The sequence below is a fragment of the Oryzias melastigma genome, linkage group LG4, assembly GCF_002922805.2.
Source record: "Oryzias melastigma strain HK-1 linkage group LG4, ASM292280v2, whole genome shotgun sequence".
NCBI classification, from domain to species: Eukaryota; Metazoa; Chordata; class Actinopteri; order Beloniformes; family Adrianichthyidae; genus Oryzias; species Oryzias melastigma.
Window position 1 is genome coordinate 12,450,949 of NC_050515.1, and position 21,472 is coordinate 12,472,420.

The 21,472-nt window shown below is 36.3% G+C and overlaps 1 protein-coding gene across 1 annotated transcript in view; it reads right to left on the reverse strand.

Annotated features, from left to right (window-relative positions):
- Positions 1 to 9,636: 9,636 nt before the first annotated feature.
- Positions 9,637 to 21,472, reverse strand: part of xxylt1 (xyloside xylosyltransferase 1) — a 25,408-nt gene continuing 13,572 nt past the window's right edge. Inside the window, exons 4-5 of the mRNA XM_024279426.2 lie at positions 17,414 to 17,546; positions 9,637 to 10,350 (exon numbers count right to left, since the gene is read on the reverse strand). Of these exons, the coding sequence (XP_024135194.1) occupies positions 9,954 to 10,350; positions 17,414 to 17,546 (530 nt within the window). The 3' untranslated portion in view covers positions 9,637 to 9,953. The remainder of the gene's footprint in view (positions 10,351 to 17,413; positions 17,547 to 21,472) is intronic.

A 21,472-nucleotide genomic window follows, 5' to 3' on the forward strand; every position in this document is an offset into this window, starting at 1 on the left:
TCGGTTATGGATGTGCCAGCAAAAATAGGTGAACTCGGTATTATTAAACAAAACAGGACTATGCTATGAGGATTGTTGGGTAAGCAGTACTGCCTGTTGTGTTACATTAAATCAACGCCAGCCAGCTTCTATGCAATCTCTGACGTATGTCCTGAGATTTCTTAAGAATATTTTTTAGTGATTCATTCAAGCAAATACAACAGAACGGGTCAAGGTCTTTTAGTGCCTCGTGGAAACAAAGTAAAACACCTTGGATTTTTTTCACATCAAGAGCTTAAGATACATTTATTGAAGCAAGTCTTATTCTTTCATGGAACTGCATGTTCGTTTTTCTTCAATGGTCACGTTAGCACACATCAGACTTTATCAGATCCGTCATAGATGCCAGCTGGACCCTCACACCCTAAGACCTTGCAGTGGCTGGAAGAGTCTTGGTTTCTTTTGATTTACAAAGATTCAAATTGCTCAGATTTTTTAAAATCAGCTTTAAGAAAGCATTCAAGAAATTACTCAACCCAGGTTTTTGAATATGCATTTAGCTTATGATATTCACACTAAACACTTCTTCTTTTTCTACTGTTTTCAGCACCAACCGCCACCTTGAGTTGGAAGAGGCTTTTTGTGAAATGTCAAAAAGGTGCAAATCTGATGAATCTCGCTTCAGGCTTCTCTAGCGGCTTTATTACAATATACAAAAGACATGGTGTCAGAAACCACAATTATCAATTTCTCCTCCATGATCAATTTTCAAATGGTTGGCACTTCCGTGAATCAAAAGAGACGCCATCCCCGCAACACTGCCAAATTTGATTCCCTGATTGGTAAAAGTTTGACCAGGTTTGATTTGCAACATGCTCAATGCCCATGCGTTTAGCCTAAAAATAGTTGTAGGAACTTGCGTAGCTACGCATGAATGCAAGATTTTGAGAGCAGAATCCTGAAGAGTGCATTCACGCACATTTACATAGACTTTTCATTGGTAAAAGTTGTCTAAACACATTGTCAAGGGCAGTGGGAGTGTAGCTTTAGACTTATGCCGAACCCAAACTCTTCTCATACCCCTACTCATACCCCCCTTTGTTCCAAAAAGAAAGTAATCGCTGGTCCCAGAAAGCCAAAATTCTATAGACTTCAATTAAGAAAATAGTTATTACTCAATCTTATTTTTATTTTTTTTCAGGATAACCATTCTTGCTCTGGTACCTCTTTTTAACATATTCTTGCTAAATCTAATCTATCTTCCCTACATCTAGATTAAACTCTCCAAACAGAGAGATATAGAAAAATAGTGTCAATAAATTCCAATGTTACTACCTCACAATGAAATCACCAAGTTGCTGGTCAGCTACTTAAGCATGAACCTGCCAGTCAGTGACGTCCAGGGAGGTTCATGGCTGGTGAGGCACTGATGTCCTCAGTCAGATTTATAGACATATGAACCCTACAGAGCAGTTTTATTCACTATTTGATTGACAACAGTTAGTGTGTTGTTTAAAAATCCATTTAAAATTTGTCTTCTTTGTTGCATAGAAGAAAAATGACCAAAATTGTGCAACGCATATCACCATCCTGAAGAAGGGATACACAGCTCTAAGTCCCTATCCCTTAAAAAGATAGTGGGACACCACTAAAGCTCCAAATGCCCCAACAATTGGAAGGGTTGGGAAAAGCTGAAGTGGTTGGGGAAGTATTCGGATTCTGCTTTGGATTATAGTAATTGCCTATTTACCTATGTATTTAGTATAATTTCTTCTTTGCTAAAATGAAGTAACCATGTTGAATTCAGCTGGAAAAAGTTGTTAAACATCTCAGTTATCACTGGTAAGTAGATTATGTTAGTCCTTTAATATTCATTAATCCTTTAATTTGGTTGTAAATCCAATCAAGATTATTTTAGAGTACATCCATTTTGATTGATTGAGTGCAACACTGCCCCATGCTACATACTGCCTTTTAACTGGCATCACCTCAGAGACAACTGTTGAAAATGATATTTCTCACCACAACTCTTGATTTAGGTCAGGAAAGGATTATGTTTTGGTAATAATGTCTTTTCACACATAAAAAAAAAATCCAGTCCTGTCACTGAGTTCATAGACATGAACATTTCTTCAAGTACACAGTGAAATGGGATGATACAAATAGGTTTAATTTAAACTAGATAGAGTTATGTATTATATGGGTCAGGCTTCTGACCAGGTCTCACAGGTTGCCTCTCTTATTGCATTTCATACCTCTTATTGGTCAAACATGACTATTGAAACAGCAATATCTACAGTTTCCCATGTGGTCATTGTGAGTGGATATCTCTTATGGTTTGTGATAAACCTCATTAATGAATCTGCTTAATTTACCTGGACTGACAAAAGATTGTCCTATAGTATGTTCTTCACTTTTGCATCATTTGCATCTTAATTTGATCTCTCTGATGCATTTTTATTAAGCATAGACAAATACCCCACCCAAAAAAGAAATAAATAAAAAATAAACCCAATTTTTTTATTTTTTGTATTTAACCAGTGTCTTCTCATTAAAATCAATGTGTCCGGTGTTAGATGAAGGAAAGGATTATTTCAACTGATATGATTCATTGGACCTTAAACATGCCCATTGCCTCTGTCCATAAGACACAAGCGCTTGGTCCAATAAACCAAGCTGCACTGTGAAGAATCAATACATCATTCTTAAAATGAATGACAGCAGTGTCAATAAGACACCAAATGTTAAACTTTAACTTCAGTGTTTCTTAAAGTCATTTCTTTTAGTAATATCTTACAGTGATTGATCATTTACAGAAATTGGAATATAAGTGTATAATCACTTTATGCTCCCAAAGATTAAGTCGTCTTTTTCATATCCAATTTAGGCATTTTCATCTGTCACTCATTAATCTGCAAGTTGGAAAGTCATCAAGAATGGTGTCAGGTTTTACTTCTCAATCATTTAGGACTTTGTTTTCTTCTCTCTTTGATGACTAAATCCAATTTGAGAGTGACAAAGAAGATTAAATGAGTTGTGACATGTTTGGGATGTCAGTGGAACACCCTATAATGAAAATCTAATGGTTTCAAAGTGGCTAAACCTCTGAAGAAGAGCTTATTCCTTCTAAACATACAGTGCTTTATCCTTAGTGAAAAGGATTAAAACATTCAAAGTTAGAATGGAATAGGACTAGTAAAACATTGGATCAAAAAGTTTGGAACAGTCTCAGCCCCTATTGTTGTGATATAGTTTCAAGTTAAAGCAAATGTAAGTGTAGTTATTCTTCTAATCGAGCCTTGAAGTTCATTAGTGTCTCCCACTGCGCAAACACACATTTCTGTGAGTGCAGGTGTGATATATATGATTGTGAGTTCGCTTGTGTGTGTACTGTACAATTATGTGTAGATCTGCATAATTTATTCACATATTGGTAAAAAAAAAAAAAAGCTACATCTATGTTTGATTATAGACATTTGTTTTTGTCATTGACTGTATATGAGAACTGGATTGAATAAGTGTGATGTCATCCAAATAAAATAATTAGGGCTTCCACAAAATTTGGTCCATTCCATTGACATTTTTGTTAAAATACAGATTTTGCCATGTTGGAGTCAGACATTGTCAGTGATTGGTTCAAGTCAGTCTGAGTCAATGTTTCTATGGCAACCACTCTTGCCAATCTGGAGTGAGCTTGTTGGATACAATTTTGTTTTTTTTAAAGTGAAAATTACAAAATGTTGCTATCATAATTTTAAATATGAAGTAAGCACTACAGTATTGTTTATCTTTATCATTTTTTTTAATCCATCTATGCTCCTGTTTGGTGCAGTGCAATTCATTTGTTGTTCCTCTTTACTGCTCCCCGAAGATTCCAGGTATTGGCTGTGCTCCTATTCTTGGCTGTGGACCTCACCTCTGGCTCGTTGAGGCTGTGGACCTTGCCCCACAGTTCTATCTGGGTGAACACTTTTCAAACAGTGTAGAGTTAGATAAGCTAATTCTTCTTTAACAGCCCTGCCACATTGCTTGTCCAACCTGATCCCTTTTTCATGTTGACATCCCTGAGCTTAGTTTAGTTTAGCAATCAGCTAATGTTTATACTTTCTGCTTTTGTAAAATTACCAGTATGAAGCCCAATAAGACAAGTGTTTTAGTGAAATTGGGCTATATAAATAAAATTGAATTGAATTAAATGTTGCTGTTTGTTTGCTTTTAATATTTTTTTTTATTTTAGAAACATGTAAAACAAAACAATACATTTCAAATGAGGAATCAGAACAGTTCAAAACTGGGCCAGTCTGTGGTTTGAAAGTCAGCAGATTCATTCATACAGGTCTGACATAGAACACGTGAAAAGGAACAAGTCGGTTTTCTTCGCTTCTTGGCTGAAGCCACGGGATCCTTCGGCACGTGAAAGCTATTTCTGTGACACCAGATTTCAGTTTTCCATTCCTGACATTCACCTTGACTCTAACCATTCTTGGGGGAGTATTGATTTGCCAAGAAATAATAGGTACTCAGCAGCTTTTGTAGGAGTTCTCCAAATGAAACTCTTTATTGTGTATTGACTGTGCAAAGGTGGGTCAGGGGAATTGGGAAAAGATGGTGGTGGGAACTGGTGCACAGCCCCAGGGGTCCGCGCCACAGCCGAATTTAGCACACATCAGATTGGAGGAGAAAACTAACGTCAGAGTGACTGTATTATAAGGGCCTGCCTTTATGTTAAGAGGAAACAACAGATTTTAATCCAGTTTCAGGCGATTTTTTTGGATATCTGAAAAAAAAAACATTTATTTAGGGGCTTTTTAAAAAAATGCACAAATATCTAAACAAATTAAAGTTTTAATATTTGGCAAATACATGCATTTGAATGCAAACTCAGTATTTGCCTTTAGTTTTTTTTCTCACTATAGATGTTAGGAGCATCAAAAAACAAGGATGATTTTTTTTTTGTTGTTGTTCATTTAATTCTTAATAAATATTACATTCAAAATGCTTTTTAGTTTAATTGGGTAATCTTTTTTTTAAATAAATGACTCAATCTACTTTTCATATGGAGTTCTTTACATGTGAACTTTAAAAAGTGCTTTACATGTCCCAAATGCAATTAAATAAACAAAAAGTTAAGAATGAATGAAAAACATTAAGTTAAAAGAATTGAATCTGCCACCTATTACTTATTAAATCATTGAATAAGGAAACATTATGAGCTTATTTGAATCTGCGTAAGCTTTGACTAATTCACAGCACAGACTAATTATCTGGCAAGCTAAACGCTGCACAAAAGTCAATAAAATCTGTCTGATGCTTCCAGAGGTCAAACGGTTGGATAACAAAGAACTGGTCTTCATTTAACTAACACATGTCCTCCTGAATTCAGTTTTTTCCAAGACAGCTTTTATTCATCGCCTGATCTTTAAAGACGACAGGTGTTTGATGCAGGATGCTTTCAATCAGTGATTCAGCAATGCTCCAGTTAAGACAAACGATGATGAATGAAGTCTGGGTTTGCTCGGCTTTCTATCGAGCGCACGAGCTGTGGTGAGGAAGCAGAGGATGTGCAGCACAGGAAGCACATTCAGCAGTGAAAGCAAAGCTTCTGCGGAGAGACCTACTGAGAGAGTGGATGACAGAGCAGGAGAGACGTTGGACAAACTGTTTGGGAAGAAACTGGCCTACATTTTTTTTTCCCTAGCGGAACAGAGTGTGGAACACGCACAGACACTCACATGCACCATGGAAAATCCTTTACATGTTTAGGTTTATTGCTCCAGATCCATTTGTTGTCAAACAGTCTGGTTGGACGACCCTCCGTGTCCATTTTAGACACTGCATTTAATTTTAGCAACATCAAATCAAATATACATGAATTAAGATGCATCTTAAAGATATATTCAGACATTAACTACTGTAGACATTTAAATTACTGATAATAATCATGAGATTAAGCAGTTTTAAAGACCTACTCCAGTGAAAATCCTGTTTTTGATCATTTAACATGTTCTAGTAGCATTTTTCTCATGATGGACATATAATTTAGATTAAAACTGCATTTCTGAGTATTTCTTTATTTAAATTATGATGGATTAGTAGCAGATTAAAACTTATTGTTTGAAAAAGTTCAGTTTTGTGATGCAACAACCATAACGGGGACCAAAGTCACCAATTCTGAAGCATCCACTTTGACTAAATGAAGTTTTTTTTTTTTTATACTTTTAAAATACGTTACACTTTACTACCTTGTTATTAACAAATTGATAAATTTTGCTAAATGCTTTATAATCGTGATCAAAAGACCACTGGGAACAATTTTACAATCCGAAAAAATACAGTTGGAGTGAGACTTTAGACATAAATATGCGTAAAAAACACAAAAAAAGTAATTTTTGCTCAGAAACAAAGTAAAAATACTGTTATGTTGGCTGATGAAAGGATGAAAGATTTATAAACTACTCACTCAAAAGTAAATTAAGGTAAATTCATAACAAGAAGTGTAATCAGTTTTAGGAGGAAAACAAGCTGTAATAATTTTTTTTCTGATTGAACTACAGAGAACGGTTTAAAAAGTAGAATTTCTGATGCTGCGGCTTATTTTTTGCACAACCTTATTCATACCAATGCTGCATAAATGCTGTATTTTCAGAACTACCCTACATCTATTTCTCTTTTTCCAGAACACCTTGAACCTTGAGGCTGAAAGCCCTCAGGAAACGCATAAACTTATCTTCATCTTCGCTCTTACACAATCATCAGCCTCTTATGTATGAAAAGGGAATTCAAATATGATTCAGCAGAATGAAATTCACTTGGAAAATGGAACATAAATGAAAAAGAATACATATAGGAAGCTTGATAAAAGGGGCTTTTCAGTTTCAATGTCAGAGGTCAAGGCTGGTTGATATTTTGCTGTGAAGCTTTTAAACTTGTGTTGGGAATAGACAAGCGACAGAAATGGGTCATGTCTAGCTTGCAGCAGACAAACGAGCTCGCAGACATGTGCTTATATAATGGAGAACATGAGGACGTTCCCTTCACAGGATTATTCTGAACCCTGCAGTGGATAACAGCATTGTCTGTCCGTGGACATGAGGGTTAGCAGCTCCGCTTTTAGCCTACACAGATACCAGCAAAATTACTCCTCCAAATTAGTTTTTACGAAATCAATTTTAAAGGTTCCAATACAGACACACTTGAAGAAATGCCTTGATTTAAAATTCCTTAAAAATGTTTTTTATTTCCTGGATGGTTACAGTAAAAACTTTTATAAAGTAATGAGGTGACGAGTCATAGTTGTTAAACCCAGCGGAGCTTTGTAATTGTGTGAGGGTCAGGCTTTAATCAGCAAAAGGCTTGGTGACAAGGTTTCTCTGTGAGGTTACTTTCTAGTGTGTGGCAAGGAATGACTGAAGAACAGAAACTTCTGCTGCATGTTTTTTGGGGACCTTTGAATCAACTAGTTAAGCCTTAGGGTGTATTCAGATTGGAAAAGTCTGTTGGTCTGGATCAAGTCCTGAACCTTGTGTTTGGTCTGTATTCAGACTGAAGCCTGTAAACCAAACCACATGACTAAGGGTCTCTTTAGTCATTGGCCAGGAATTCTTGATAGAATATTTCACTTATTCAACATCTGTATCAAAGTCGGATTCAACACTTTTTACTTGCTATTTTGGTACGCCGGAGGCATGCTGCAATGCGGTTACTGAGGAGAGGATGGCTAAGAAGATACACTATAAGTGTTCCTGACATATGGATTGTTGGGTAAACCATGTGCATCAAGGTAAAAGTTTTTTTGATGATCTTGCATTCATCCGACCACATTTTAATGAGATGCTGTTGCATCACCGCTCCATGATTGTGTACTGCTCTCTGTTTACATAACGTTATTACCGGCTACGGTGGCCATTTTGGTCCAGTTGTTCCACTCCGAGTATGGAGTGTATTCTGACTGAGGAAACTCAGAACGAACCGGAGCTCAGTCCAATTGTAGACGAACAAAGACCACCTCAAAATATGGATCAGATAATGTTTCGTGGTCCCAAAACTGGATCCACATGGGTATATCCCATAGAAGGAATGAACTCTCTTAACCAGTTTACAGGAATACTTGTATGGTGCACGGGGGTGGTCCGCATGAAATATCATACAGTGCTCATAGAGTGCACATGTTCATGTATATCTTTCTCTACGGGCATGCCGTGAGTTCGTAGTAAACACTTAACACGTTACACAGCCCTACACACACTCACATTTACACTTAGGGACAATTTAGAGTAACCAACTAATGTTTGAAGCATGTTTTTGGACTATGGGAGGTAAGATCCCAGCCAGGATCTGAACCAGGGCCTTCTTACTGTGAGGTGTAAGTACTTGCAATTGTTGCCCCATTCTCACCTACTTTTTATTTCATATATAATTCAAACTTGATGGAGAGAAGATATTCTAAAAAAAAACTAATGACAGACTTTAACCTTTTTTGGGGACATTTTAAAAATAAATGAATGACAGCTTTAACTAAAGTTTTAAACTATATACAAGTCCCTATATCCTACAAAGTCATCATACAGAAGGAACTCTGTGAAAAATGAGCCATTTTCTTTACTTGCATTGCACTAATTTAGCAGTTGGGTCTAAAGACCGATTTGATACGAGGCCAATCCGACAGTGTGTGCTTTCTACACTCTCCTCCGTTCGGAATGCAGCGTTCCTGCACACAAAGGACAGCAAAGAGGGAAACGGGTAGACAATATGGCGTCTAAACAAACCCCAGCCAGATATCCACTTCCCATTCTCTATTGACTCAGCATAATGAGCTGCTTTGATACAGTAAAGAGTCGCTACATTTCAATGTATCTTTGAAAGGAAGCAGCGAAGGAGACAAATGGACAAAGCAACAATTATGTTGCCTTAAATGAGAAAACCAAATTCACTTCTGCTTTTTGTACAACTTTAACATGAAAATACGAATCTCAAAATATCTTTTGAAGGTCTTAAAAAAAGAGAAAAAAAGTGAGAAAATTCAAGCATTTGTATACTTACCATTGACTTGCAGACCATATGGATCAGATTGGTCGTGGTCTCAGTCAACTGTATAACAAAGCAAAGAACTTTGAAAGGAACTTTTTTTAAATGCATTCCACACCACATTCAAACTCCCCCCCCAAGGACACACTTTCAAACTCATGATATAAAATATAAGTTAAAAATCTTAAAATTTTGTTTGTTAAAAAATGTTGCGTTTACTGTCATTTGTATGAAATTCTACAATTGTCTTAGTGGTTGCTATAGCTTTTTTAGTCCAAATGTCAATTCTGTTGGCACAGCCAATAAAGATAAAGTGGGTCAATGCCTGGACCGCCCACTAATTTAGGTTTGTTTGGCCTCGGTAAAATGCAAATGGTGAGCTCAAAACATGATCATTAATGCTCCATTGACTCACCTCTTTTTCCACCAGCTCATGGAAGGAGCTGCGACGGTGCTGCTGACAAATGCTTCCACTGTTATGTTCATTTGTGCATTTATTAAACAATACAAATAATTGCTTTTTAAATTATTCATTTTATAAATTCAATGTTTTTTAACAGAATATGAATTAAACATTAAAGTTTTTAAAGGTATAAACAAACATTTATTTATATGAATAAAACTGAAATTAAATAGATCAGACATAATTTATTTAACATCTAAATCAATCAGACTGCAGGTTTGACCGACATGGTAAAGCCTACAAAGTTAAAACTAATTTTTTAATCATTTGTAATTTGCTCTTGTTATAATCCAGAACATTTCTCATTAGTACATAATTTGGAGTGCTTTGGTTCTTCCCTCTAAGCTTAAAGGATCAGTAGTTGGTCTACTATGAATCCCTTGGCACTCAGGAGTCAAAGTTTGGAAAGTCTTGAAGAAAGTCAACCAATCCTGTTGTGTCTCCCAACAAGAAGGAATCCCAACATGGTCTCTTGAGTGGCAGTAATTCAGTCATCTGGTATGGGGGAATTACAGTTTCCGTGGTAGATATAAACCGGTCCGTCGCAATGATAGTACAACTGAAACACTTCTCCGTAACCGTGGTCTCTCCACCAGGTGCACAGCTGCCGGTTCCAGCCGCAGGGCAGCGAATAAAACAGATCAGGATGCTCCATGCCAATCATAGTGAAGAAGTCCTGGTCACCCAGGTGACCTCTAAAGCGATACTTGTCTGCCAGTTTGGCAACGTTTTTGGGCTCTAGCAACTGGTTATAGAGAGCTGAGGCCCTCATTGCCTGCAGGTCCAATAACATCACACCACTGTTGAAACCTGGGAGTCCGTCGGGTGGAGGTTCTCCAACTTTGGTCTGGGGGTTCTCCTTGCGGTACTGCCAGAAGGTATGTCTGAGGAAAGAGGAGGCAATGTGGTTGGTAAAACCAAGTTGCAACTTTGCCCTTCAACATGTTCCTCTACGGAGAGAAAATGGTCCTGCTGGATTTGTGTGTGTAATACTTGATTTGTAACTCATGCAATTGTGTTATATATATTTTTAATCATTTTAAGTTAAAAGTGGCTAATTAAGAATTGTAAAAATAAATAAATAAATAAATAAAGTATTTTGTATTCGCAAGCTTTTAATATTTGAGTGAACATGGGAATAAAAAATTGCAAGTACACAGTTATGTTAAAAAGGCAAATCAGATATTACACACATAAATACATTGAGACTATTTTTTCTCCACATTCCTCAAGGCTTATGGAAAGAAAGACCTCTGTTTGCTCTGGCTCCTGGATCGAAGCCAAGTTCTTCATCATCAAACCAACAGCTTGATTAGACAATTATTAAACATTTAGTATTCAATCAATTTTCTGAACCCACTGAATCCCTTTCAGTGTCACTGGGTTGCTGGGACTTGACCCAGCTTGTGCTTCTCCTGGATTTGAACCACTGGGAGGCGAAAGCACTAATCGTTACACCACTGTGCAGCCGAACATTAGGTTTTAAAAATAAAACGCATTATGACTCAATCTCAATTATTAATTCAAACTTCACATGTGCAATGCTAAAGACAGATCTGAGTCTTACCAGCTTTTCAGAAAAAGTTTATTATACTCAAAATGTGTTTTGATGTAACAAAAAAAACATATACATTAAAGTGTACCAAAAATAACCACAAATAAAAAGATTTCAAGCAACTTATGTTGTTTTTAAGAAATAGATGCAAAAGTTGGTCTAGTATCCCACCTGTGGTTCAGCTCATACCTTCATCAACGTCATCAATGTGTGTCATATAGGGGCAGTAAGTCAGATTTTATTGCAATAAGCAAATGAGTTCTGCAGGGCTCTTCTGCAATATCCATCTGTATGCTGATGACACCATCATATACTGTTCCAAACCTAGTATTTCTGATATTAGTTTTACTTTGCAGCAAGATTTCAATTCTGTTCAAAATTGGATGTCATCTAACAAGTAAATTTTGAATAAAACAAAACCATTCTCTAGGCTTTTCCATTGTTTAGTAAACGTTAAACAAATATTCATCTGTCAGTTTGCAAGTGTTCATATTGAGAACTTTTATTCTTTTGCTTCATGACCCTTCTGCTCTCCTTGGCTTGTTTACATTAAAAGTGGGGTCATCTGGACCCCACAAGACAGTGCGCTGAACTTTTTTTTTTTATCATTGATTTTTGAGTTTCACTAATGTCCATGGCAGACATAAAATCCTGTCCACCTTTGTCCACATTTGTCATGGAAGGAATAGCACATCAATATGTGGTTGGAGTCATCTGGACCCCAAAGAGAGCGGAAGGGTGCTTTAGGTTTCCTTTTCAAATTTGGCCAAATCTTTTCTTTTCTGGGATCAAGTGTTTCAATTTAAGGAGGTTCAAAGTTCTTCTCTGCACATTGACAGCTGGTAGCGACATGGCTTCTCCTTACTAAACAACACAGGGATGAACAGTAACATACTCCAGCTTGAACACAAGGAAACACACACCCACACAAAGAAATTATTTTTAGCCCTGACTGAGCTGTAGGTGAAATATTAATGGGCCGATTTGCAGGCTGCAGTAGGGCATTTATTTTTATCACTGAATACAAAACCCACCCTTGACTTTCTTGGAGCAAATATTACATGTGGGAAAATATCTTAGAATAAACATGCTTTGTAATGAGGTACTATAGGAGTTCATCGAGTGCATTCGAAATACACTCTCAAGAGTCAAGATTTGATATTTTTACTGACCTACACTGAGCAGCTGTAGTCTGTCCCCTCTGTTTTATACAGCTGGCGAGCTGCTTGCTGGGGACCCGAAGCCTCTGTGGAGCATTTTTCATCTGGAGGACACTGTCTACGTGCCCTGACGCACATCATGGGTTAATGTGGTTTTATAAGGAAACATTCATGACACTAAGTCTTTAATCTATTCTGGAAATGTGACTAGACAAGATCAAGGCAACTCCAAAAAATGGTCCTTCAAATTGTTTGGATTTTGTTAGTTTTTGCTGATTTAAAATATGAGAATAGATATGTATTTATAAACCAATTTAAACGATTTTTTGTCATGGTTAATATGCATAAAAAGTGAATAAATTAAAGCATGAAAAAAAAAAGATAATTTTTGACCCATTATCTATCCATCATGTGACAGCAAAGGCAGTAAATTGCCAAATTAAGGCAACACTTACCACCATGCTGCTAAAACTTCAATCTGCTCCTAGTTTTTCTCTCTTGAATCAAATGGGTCTCAGAGTCATGTCAGAGTGAAAAGTATTAGGGGATGACAAGGATGTTCTGTGCTGTCTTCTCTTCTGAATGTCTTAGGACAAATAGTAGCCATTTCTCTGACCGCTGTGTGGGGCCCTCTTGCTGTCAGGGGGGTGTTTTTTACTTTTGGTCAACATGAATGAAATGTCCTCTACCTTTCAGCAGACAGAGAGCAAATTCCCATCGCCAAAAAAGGAAGCCTTCAGACAAGGAAGTGAAAAATGCTGCTGCCAATACAAGTAAATAATGTATGAATTCTGTTGCTTTTTCTTATAAACAAAGGCTTTCCTTTACCAGAATGTAAAGAAGCCTCATCACTGATCAGGAATACTACAAACAAAATATTAAATAAACAAAAGAAAAATTACATAAAAGTAATTACTGTACTTTCCAGAGTATGAGTTGCACCAGAGTACAAGATGAGATGGAAACTAGAGGTTTCCTGTATACACGGATTCAGCGTATTTGCGGAGGTCTCTTGTCCCTAACCCCCGCAAACAAGGGGGGAATACTATGTTTTTATCTCTACAGTCATTTTAGATTAAAAAAATATAGTCATATATCGTGTCGTGAGATGCGTATTGCGATATGTTTCGTACCACCAAACTCTTACCAATACACATGAGAACGATCAGATTCCATGTTTGTTTTGGACGGCACTCCTGTTTTGCTATCAGTAGCAACCACTGATACACAGATCTACAGCGCCCTCTTACACTTGTTAGTGGGAAACATCCACTAAAGGGCTAAAGGTTGTTAGTAGGAAAAAAACAAATATATGAGCCCAATTATGTTTGAAAAAAAATCCCAAATAAGTTGCACCATTAGCGAAACTATGAAAAAAAGCATGACTTAAAAAGCAAAAAAAAAAAAAAGTCAAAGTAAAATTGCTTTACCATTTTGCCTTACAAACTCAAACAAAATGTAGGTGTAGGAGTGTAGCTGTCTCACTATAGAAACTCATCAAACAAAAAAGATAGAATGGTTTCCTTGTGACTCTTTGTGTACCAGCCTTCTCACAGAGAACATGTCTCATTTCAAAAGGATCAGAATGAAAAATCTGTTTACAGCGTACTTGTAAATGTGTCTTGCTCTCACTGTTGCAGCAGCGGGGGGCAGACACACTCCTTTTGGTTTTATTTCATATCTCATTATTGAACCTCTGGTTGGCAGGAAGTGCAGTGAATGAGGCTGGTCAGAGGAAGTGTTTTTTGCACAAAGCTGTGTCAATGAGCACAAAAACAGAGCGAGAGCTGACAGGAAAACACTCCAGTCGAGGAGACACACAGGGCCTCTCCAATCCCCGGCTTTAAAATGAAAACTTCACAAAAACAACCGGCCATTAGCTAATGGCTGACAAAACAGCTTGCATAAATTTGGAGCTGGCTGAAGATGTGTTTCCTAAATGTTCATTCAGTTCAAATTCCAAAAAAATGCCTAAATGACCAAAATCCATCTCAAAGTACATGTCAAAAACAGACCATGATAAATAAGCTTGTATAGAATCATGTTTTTCTTTCTCTTTTTTTTTTATAACAAATCACAAGCAACTATTTTAGTTAGACAAAATGCAGGATTTTGGAGGGAACTAAAAGGTTTTGATTAAAAATTCCACATAAAAAAAGATCAGAACCAAAACCAATAACTGAAGCCTAAAATGCATGAAAATAAATGACAGCAAAACAAATGAAACAAAACTGGAGAGCAACTAACTTAAAACAGAGACAGCTATGAATAATTATAAATATGTGGGATTCATAAAAATGTTTACTCAAATTATGTTGAATATTTTCTGACTATAATCAATAAGCACTCCCTTTTGTTACCTGATATTTGGCACTTGATCAGACAAGAAGTGGATTATGGCAACAATGCAAAATATGTAGACAAAAATACCAGAAGGGTGGGATTATTCACTGATTTAAAGCAGTTAAATTTAAGGATTTTGAAGACCTTTTTACGAACACTTAAACTCTAAATTAAGACCATATGTACAAAGAAAATGAAACAAACAGCAGGAGTCTCCTGTGTTTTGTTCCACACATGTGATTCAATGGCCATGATCCCCACTATACCAATTTTTTTGGCAAACCAAACACTCTAAAACTGCTGTGATGGTGGAAAGAAATATGTTGCTGTTACGTAAACTTCCAGCTGCCATTCAGACATTTTAATTTCCTTTAGGAAAAAAAAAAAAAAACAATAAAAATTTGATTTTAAACTAGACAGAGAACGCAACATCATATTCCCCACATTGACACCAGATTGCAAATTTTTCTCCAGGAGCTTGCTGTTTTGCTGTAGTCTCCCTTAAATTAAGTGTCAGAGCACAAAAACAACATAGCGTGAGATTCCCATGGGCAGTAGAGGCCTGAGCTGATACAGAGATCTGTTTAGGGTTCTGATGGGGCAACATGGAGCCTGGAATGAAGACTGATGCTCAGTTTCTACAGCACTAAAAGCATAGAAACCACACTTATGGAGGATTGCATTAAATCTGTTACGTTGTTTAGAGATGAGAAATATTCTGACACTAAATGAGTTCTCTCAATCATGACAAAGGAGGCTGCACTCTCTTCTTCTTTCTTTAAAGTCAAACTCTAACAATCCTTTGATCAATTGTAAAAGCGTTCCCAGTGGTCCTTTAATTATTATTATTATGCCGTTTTTAGTCAAAATTAGGAAACCTGTGTCGTCTTCCCATTATCTATCTGTTTACACACTCTCTCGCTAGCTTCCCCAACCTAACATTAGTGTTGTAGCAAAAATGGCGAGAAATATCGAAGCTATCCAGCCATACAGTTATGACTCAAATGCCAGCTCGGAGTAGGAAAATGAAGACGTACATGGATTAAGTCATCTACAAGTGGATGCATCAGATTGGACCATATACCTCACAACTACAAACTTTTTCAAACAGTATTTTTTTTTCCGTCTGCTCCCGATTCAAGATTGAATAAAAACATAATCAGAAATGCAATTTTAGGTTTCATTTTCTTAATATATGTCCTATATAATCAGAAAGAGTGGCACAAAAACATGCTAAAAACATAATTTTCATCAATGTGGGTCTTTAAATGGAACAAGCAAGTATCTTATTTTGAAAAAAATATTTTGTGACCAAAAAAGAAAACATTTACAAAACTTGAAGGATTGATGGCAAGAAAAATAAGAAAAATGCAACATTTTTTAATGAAAAAAATATAAAATTTAAGTAGACCATTGCTAATTTTTTTTTAAGAAAAAAAGAGAAAGGTTCTGTGTGTAATAAATGAGCATTGCTTTCATTTAAAGTAGCATGGTTTCTGCAATCAGCCTTTTGCCTGCAGCAAGGTTTGGTTCTCTTATTTAGTCGTGGCTGCAAGAACTCCGTGTTTGAAAATTATTTTTTTCAGGACATCAGAGAGTGAACCACTGGGAACATTTGGATGAACACATTAGTAGAAACAAAGCTTTGGATCTCCGCAGGTGCTTATTATGGAACCGTGAGTCACAACGAACAAAGGGAGCAAAGTGCTGCACTTGATCCTTTCACTAACCTACATTTCTAAATGAGCCCATTGGAAAAGTGCCTCTGTTTATACCGTTTAGTAGCTGCTCCATGAAATATTCCACCTGCTTATGCTCGCGCCGTCTGTTCAAACACGTTCGCACGCAGACATCCTGTTTTGATGCGGTGCTCCAGTGGAAAACAGTGAGGGAGTCTAAACCGAGCAAGCTTGTTTGGTTTTTGTTTTCAAAAAGGATAGAAAATAGTCAGAAAATGAGCAAAGATTATCAAATCACCTTGTTTGTGTGCATACATGTAAACACACAAACACACATGAACACAACCTTTTTTAAAATCATTTCAGATGAGTCAATTTATCAGCTTTTATTGTTTTCTCAGTAACAGTCTTTGGTTAAAGAACATTAATTTTAATGTAGTTTTTAGCATGTGCAGAACTTTGGAAACTGTTGCTTATAAATAAAAAAAAAATAATACATTTTCTGGACAAAAATTGTGTAAGCTAACTATACATGTTAACATTTTCTTTGCATTTCTTCATTAGATGGTTTTAGAAATTACGTGCTGAAGTGTTTTAGAAGATCATTGGTTAAAATGCAGATTTGAAAAGGTGCTTTTAGGCATTTTTTCTCCACGTACAGTATTTTGAGAGCACCAGTACTTTTTTGAAAAAACAGGGAAAAATAACATTTGTCTGTCGCTGAAAAAGATGAGAGAAGTCTGTAATGTTGGTCATGCATCAGGCATGTCCAAAGTCCGGCCCTTTGGACACCCCTGTTATCGATTCACTGTTAATAAATCAAATTACCGGTACTTTACAGTTATTTTTTTTTTAATTATTGCTTACCATGTCCAATCTTAAAATAAATTAAACCAACTATTATGTTTTTCTTGTTTGCTGGAAGAGACTGTATGTAAAAGAGAATTTGATTGTTATTTTTAAAGTATAAAACATTATAGACGCACAACAAATTAGTGTAAAACATCGATGGACTTAAATTGAGCCTCTTTGTCAAAAGCATCTCCTCATAAATGATGCTTAATTCCCACAAGTCAAGAAAGCAGAGACTGAACAGTGATGTAAAAGAGAAAAAAACGCTCTGTTCACGTCAACATCTGAAACGTCACATTGAAGCTCAGTCAGTGCAGCTAGCAGATATGAAGAACAGGTAGATTGTGGATGAGCTCACCTGTAGACCGGCTGCATTTCTCTGATGATGCCGATAACTGCTCCTGGAGGAAATTTGTCAAATTCTTGGAAAAGATTCCTGATGTTGGTCCTGTACTTCAGGTCCAAGTCAAGCTGCACGATGTGTGTCAAACCTAAAACATAGAAAACAGAAACGTTAATGACAATGGCCAATGATAAAGTAAAACAAGCTGATAAAACACATTTAGAAAAAATTGTAAGGTGCAACCAAAAATGTACTTCTGTTCACTCCAGGTAATTAACTGAATGAAAAGTTATTCTAAATAAACAGAAAATCAAATATACAGTTGTTTTCATTTGTATATAAATACAGTTTGAGTTGGTAAGAAAAAATAAAACCAGACAGAAAAGCCCAGCTAGGATTGCAGTGTTGAGGTAAGGACTGAATATTCTCCCCAAAAATGTCTTAAAAATGTCACAGGCTTTCTGATTTTGGCTAAAACCTGCATACTCATAATTAAAAAAATCACTGGAAACGCTTTTACAATTGAAAAACAAACTAGTTGGAATGGGACTTTAAATACTCAACCAGAATCATCCAGAATTTAATTCATAGCTACCAAGACTAACTATTCAAAAAAAAAACATCCCTCATTAATGAATTTCAATCAAATCAAACAACCCACAAATGTAGATTCATGTAAATTTTGACCATGTTTTCTGATAAAAAAACTTTTTGTCGTTGACTCCAGCCGTGCATGAGTTAACTTCTGGTCATTCATTTTCAGGTCATCAGGACAGGAACCAAACTTGTGGTCCAGACCTCCCTCTTCGTGTCCTTTTCCTTTCCTCCTCCAGGAGGATGCCGAGGTGTTCCCAGACTAACTTAGAGATACGATCTCTGACGTGTGCCTGAGTCTGCCACGAGGCTTTTTCCCAGTCGGACATGCCCAGTACAACCTGCCGGGAAGCCTTACAAAAGGGACTGTGGCCAAAATCAATCTGGCTTTCAATGTTGAGATGACTGACCCTCTTTTTTGCACCACAAATCACTCATTTCCACAATTTCATTATTTTGCTCCAGATTATTAAGTATTGCAGATAGATCAAACACTAAAGTGTTAACTGTTGACATCTCTCTGACATACATAAAGTTATGGTGTAGAGCGCAATTGTACATATTTTAAAACTTTAATATTATGCAAGCAGCAAAGGAAACCAAGATGCTGAGATAATTTTACCCCAAAAGGTCAGTTACCCCTCCAAACAGGGTGATGGGTGCAATAACCCAGGAGGAGGTCAGAGTCCCTGCTCCTAAGCATCAAAGGAAGCCTGTTAAAGCTCTTTATGTGCGTCAGGATCCCTTCCGGAAACCCTCTAAAGGAGGTGCTTCAGACGTGTCCCCGCTGGAAAATGGCCTCGAGGAAAAAACAGATAATTTTATCTCCTTACAACCAGGAGAGAGTTTGGAAACATCCTTTTCGCCCCAATTTGCTGTAGACAGAAATTACTTTCTCTTAAAAAAGAAAGTTGCTGTTAAAAATGGGAAAATGTAAAATATTTTAAAGATAAAACCCAAGAGAGATGCTTATGCAAATATAAACTGTGCTTAGTCTTTTACCAAATATAAAACCAGTTCTGATCACTAAAAAATAGAAAATATTTAATTTGTGAATCAATTTAAAAAGCAAAACATGCTTTATGGGTTTAAATTAATCTTTAAAATAATGATAACACTTCAGCAATGCAGCAGTGGAGAGTTTTAATGCTCTCCAAACAAGGAAGTTGCTTCTGACAACGGCTTCATGTGCTGTGGCTACAGAGCAGAGCAAACTGGATGTTCGTTTGCACTGAAGGGCTTAACTTTGTGGGAGTATAACAGGAAGAGGGCCCTCAGTTGTTACAACACTGATGTGCTGTGATGTGAAGGCTTTGATGCCAGACCAATGACTCAACACAAAAGGGATCTGAAGGCTAAACGCTCTGTTTTTCAAACTACATTTTGTTTTTACATCACTGAGAACAGTACAGAGAAAACCTTGTGTTCTACCACATTAAACTAAAAGAAAAAACATTTGTATTCCTTCTTATTTGTTGAAGAATCATAAGAATGTCTTATTTATAGTTAAACTAAACTTAAAAACAATAATAGTTAACAAGAAAAGACAATAAGAGAGACTGTGTTTCTAAATCTAGAATCTAGATACAAATATTTAAAGACCCACTTAATGAAAATCATGTTTTTAAACATGTTCTTGAGATATTTTTCTCACGATGGAGAACAAAAAATTAAAAAAAATTAGGCGATGGGACACAACCTTACTGGTCTGCTTCATTAAAATTCATCCACCTGCAGACAAATAGATCCATGAACGTCAACGCTGGCATCTGGCTTTAACCTTATGAATTTTTAGAAAGAAAAAAACATATAACCCATGCGCACAAAAAAACAGATCCATGCACAGAAGCAATTGTTTAAAACATTAGCTGCACATTAAATATTTAAGGGTAAATTAATGTGAATACCTGTATAAAATATCCTTAAGTTTGTTTCACATAGTTTATAAAGTTTCACTCATCCAAGTGTATTAAAATTAGCTTTTACGAGTACCCGAAGTTCAGCATAAATAGATGAACAGAGTGCAAAACATACACCACTTCCGGAAAATTTCAGGACTTAAGTATTTCCATGATTTATATTTGATTTGCTGTTTTTGAACTAAAATAAATGGACAAATGTTGACAAAATGTGGCAAAAGCTAAGATATTATTTGAATAATTTCTGATTGCTGGAGACTAACCACTTGCTTGAGACAATCAGACAATGAGGTTTTAACTAAAACCTAATTTTAACCACAAAGAACTCCGTCTTCCAGCTCCACATTCTCAAGAAGTGGGTCAGTCTCATTAAGGCCTAATTCTATTCCTCACATACCTGTTACATTTCTTCTCCACTTCCATCAGCATTCTATAGAAAACAATACTCTAATCTTGTAGATTTGCCAACATTAAACAAGAGTTTCCAGATGGAGCATTCAGATTCAGATTTTAACAGCTGCTTCATTTGAGTGATTTTTAATCAGGACTCTTGAGAATTTGGCTCTTCCTCCTCCCTGAACCTTTCAAGTCCTGAGAGGCTTTTCAAACAAACATGAAACCAATTACAGTAATTAAGAATTGACACTTTTAATTGCTTTACAGTTCAACTACAACTTTTAATAGTATATAAACATGAAAAAGAAATGTAAGATAAATAGCCAAAGACGAAATCCTTTGTAAAAAAAAAAAAAAAAAAACAGTAACAGCTTTGATTGCTGTGTAGGAGAATGGATTTATTTCTCTTGCATCTTGAATCTGCTGTAAATTATCTTCAATCTGGTATTGGTCTCTGACTTTTGTGGAGCAGTTTACATATTTAAAGAGCCACAGAAAACAACAGATGGAAAATGCATGGGTCCTGTGTTAGGAGGTTGTCAAGTCCCAGCATGTCAAGAAGTCTAGCGGGAAAACAAAGACGCATGACAAGTCTATAGCAACAAGAACAGAGTTTCTTAGAAACCGTATCCATATTTGTTGCATCTTTCCATTGTAAGAGTTTACGTACAACACTTGGCACTGATCAGTGCATCACCTTTCTTTAAAATTCGAACAAGACATTTCTTTTGCCTTAAAACCAGTTTAATAAATAATGTTTTACTAGTTTTGAAATCTTATTTTTAAAGTATGTTTCATTTCTTTTTTATTTGAATATTAGAACATTATAATGGTATTAATGTAAAATTTTCATTGTAAACTAGCAGAAATTCTTCTAAATAGTTTTTATTCATTCAAATCCCTATTTTCAGGTACCTTAAGGTTGAAAAGTTGGAGAACAACTGGATTTCTGGTGAGTGAATGCATATGTTCATGGGTGACTGGGACTGTAACTGTAAAGCGCTGCCTTTAAGGCTTCTAAGAGGGTTGTAAAGTGCAACATAAATATATGTCATTTACCATTTTACCATTTCCAACCTGCCCTTACTAGCTCTAGATGTAATCTGCAGCCATGTCCTGTGTTATGCAGTGGCGGGCCGTGCATTTCACACCTAGGCCTTCAGTA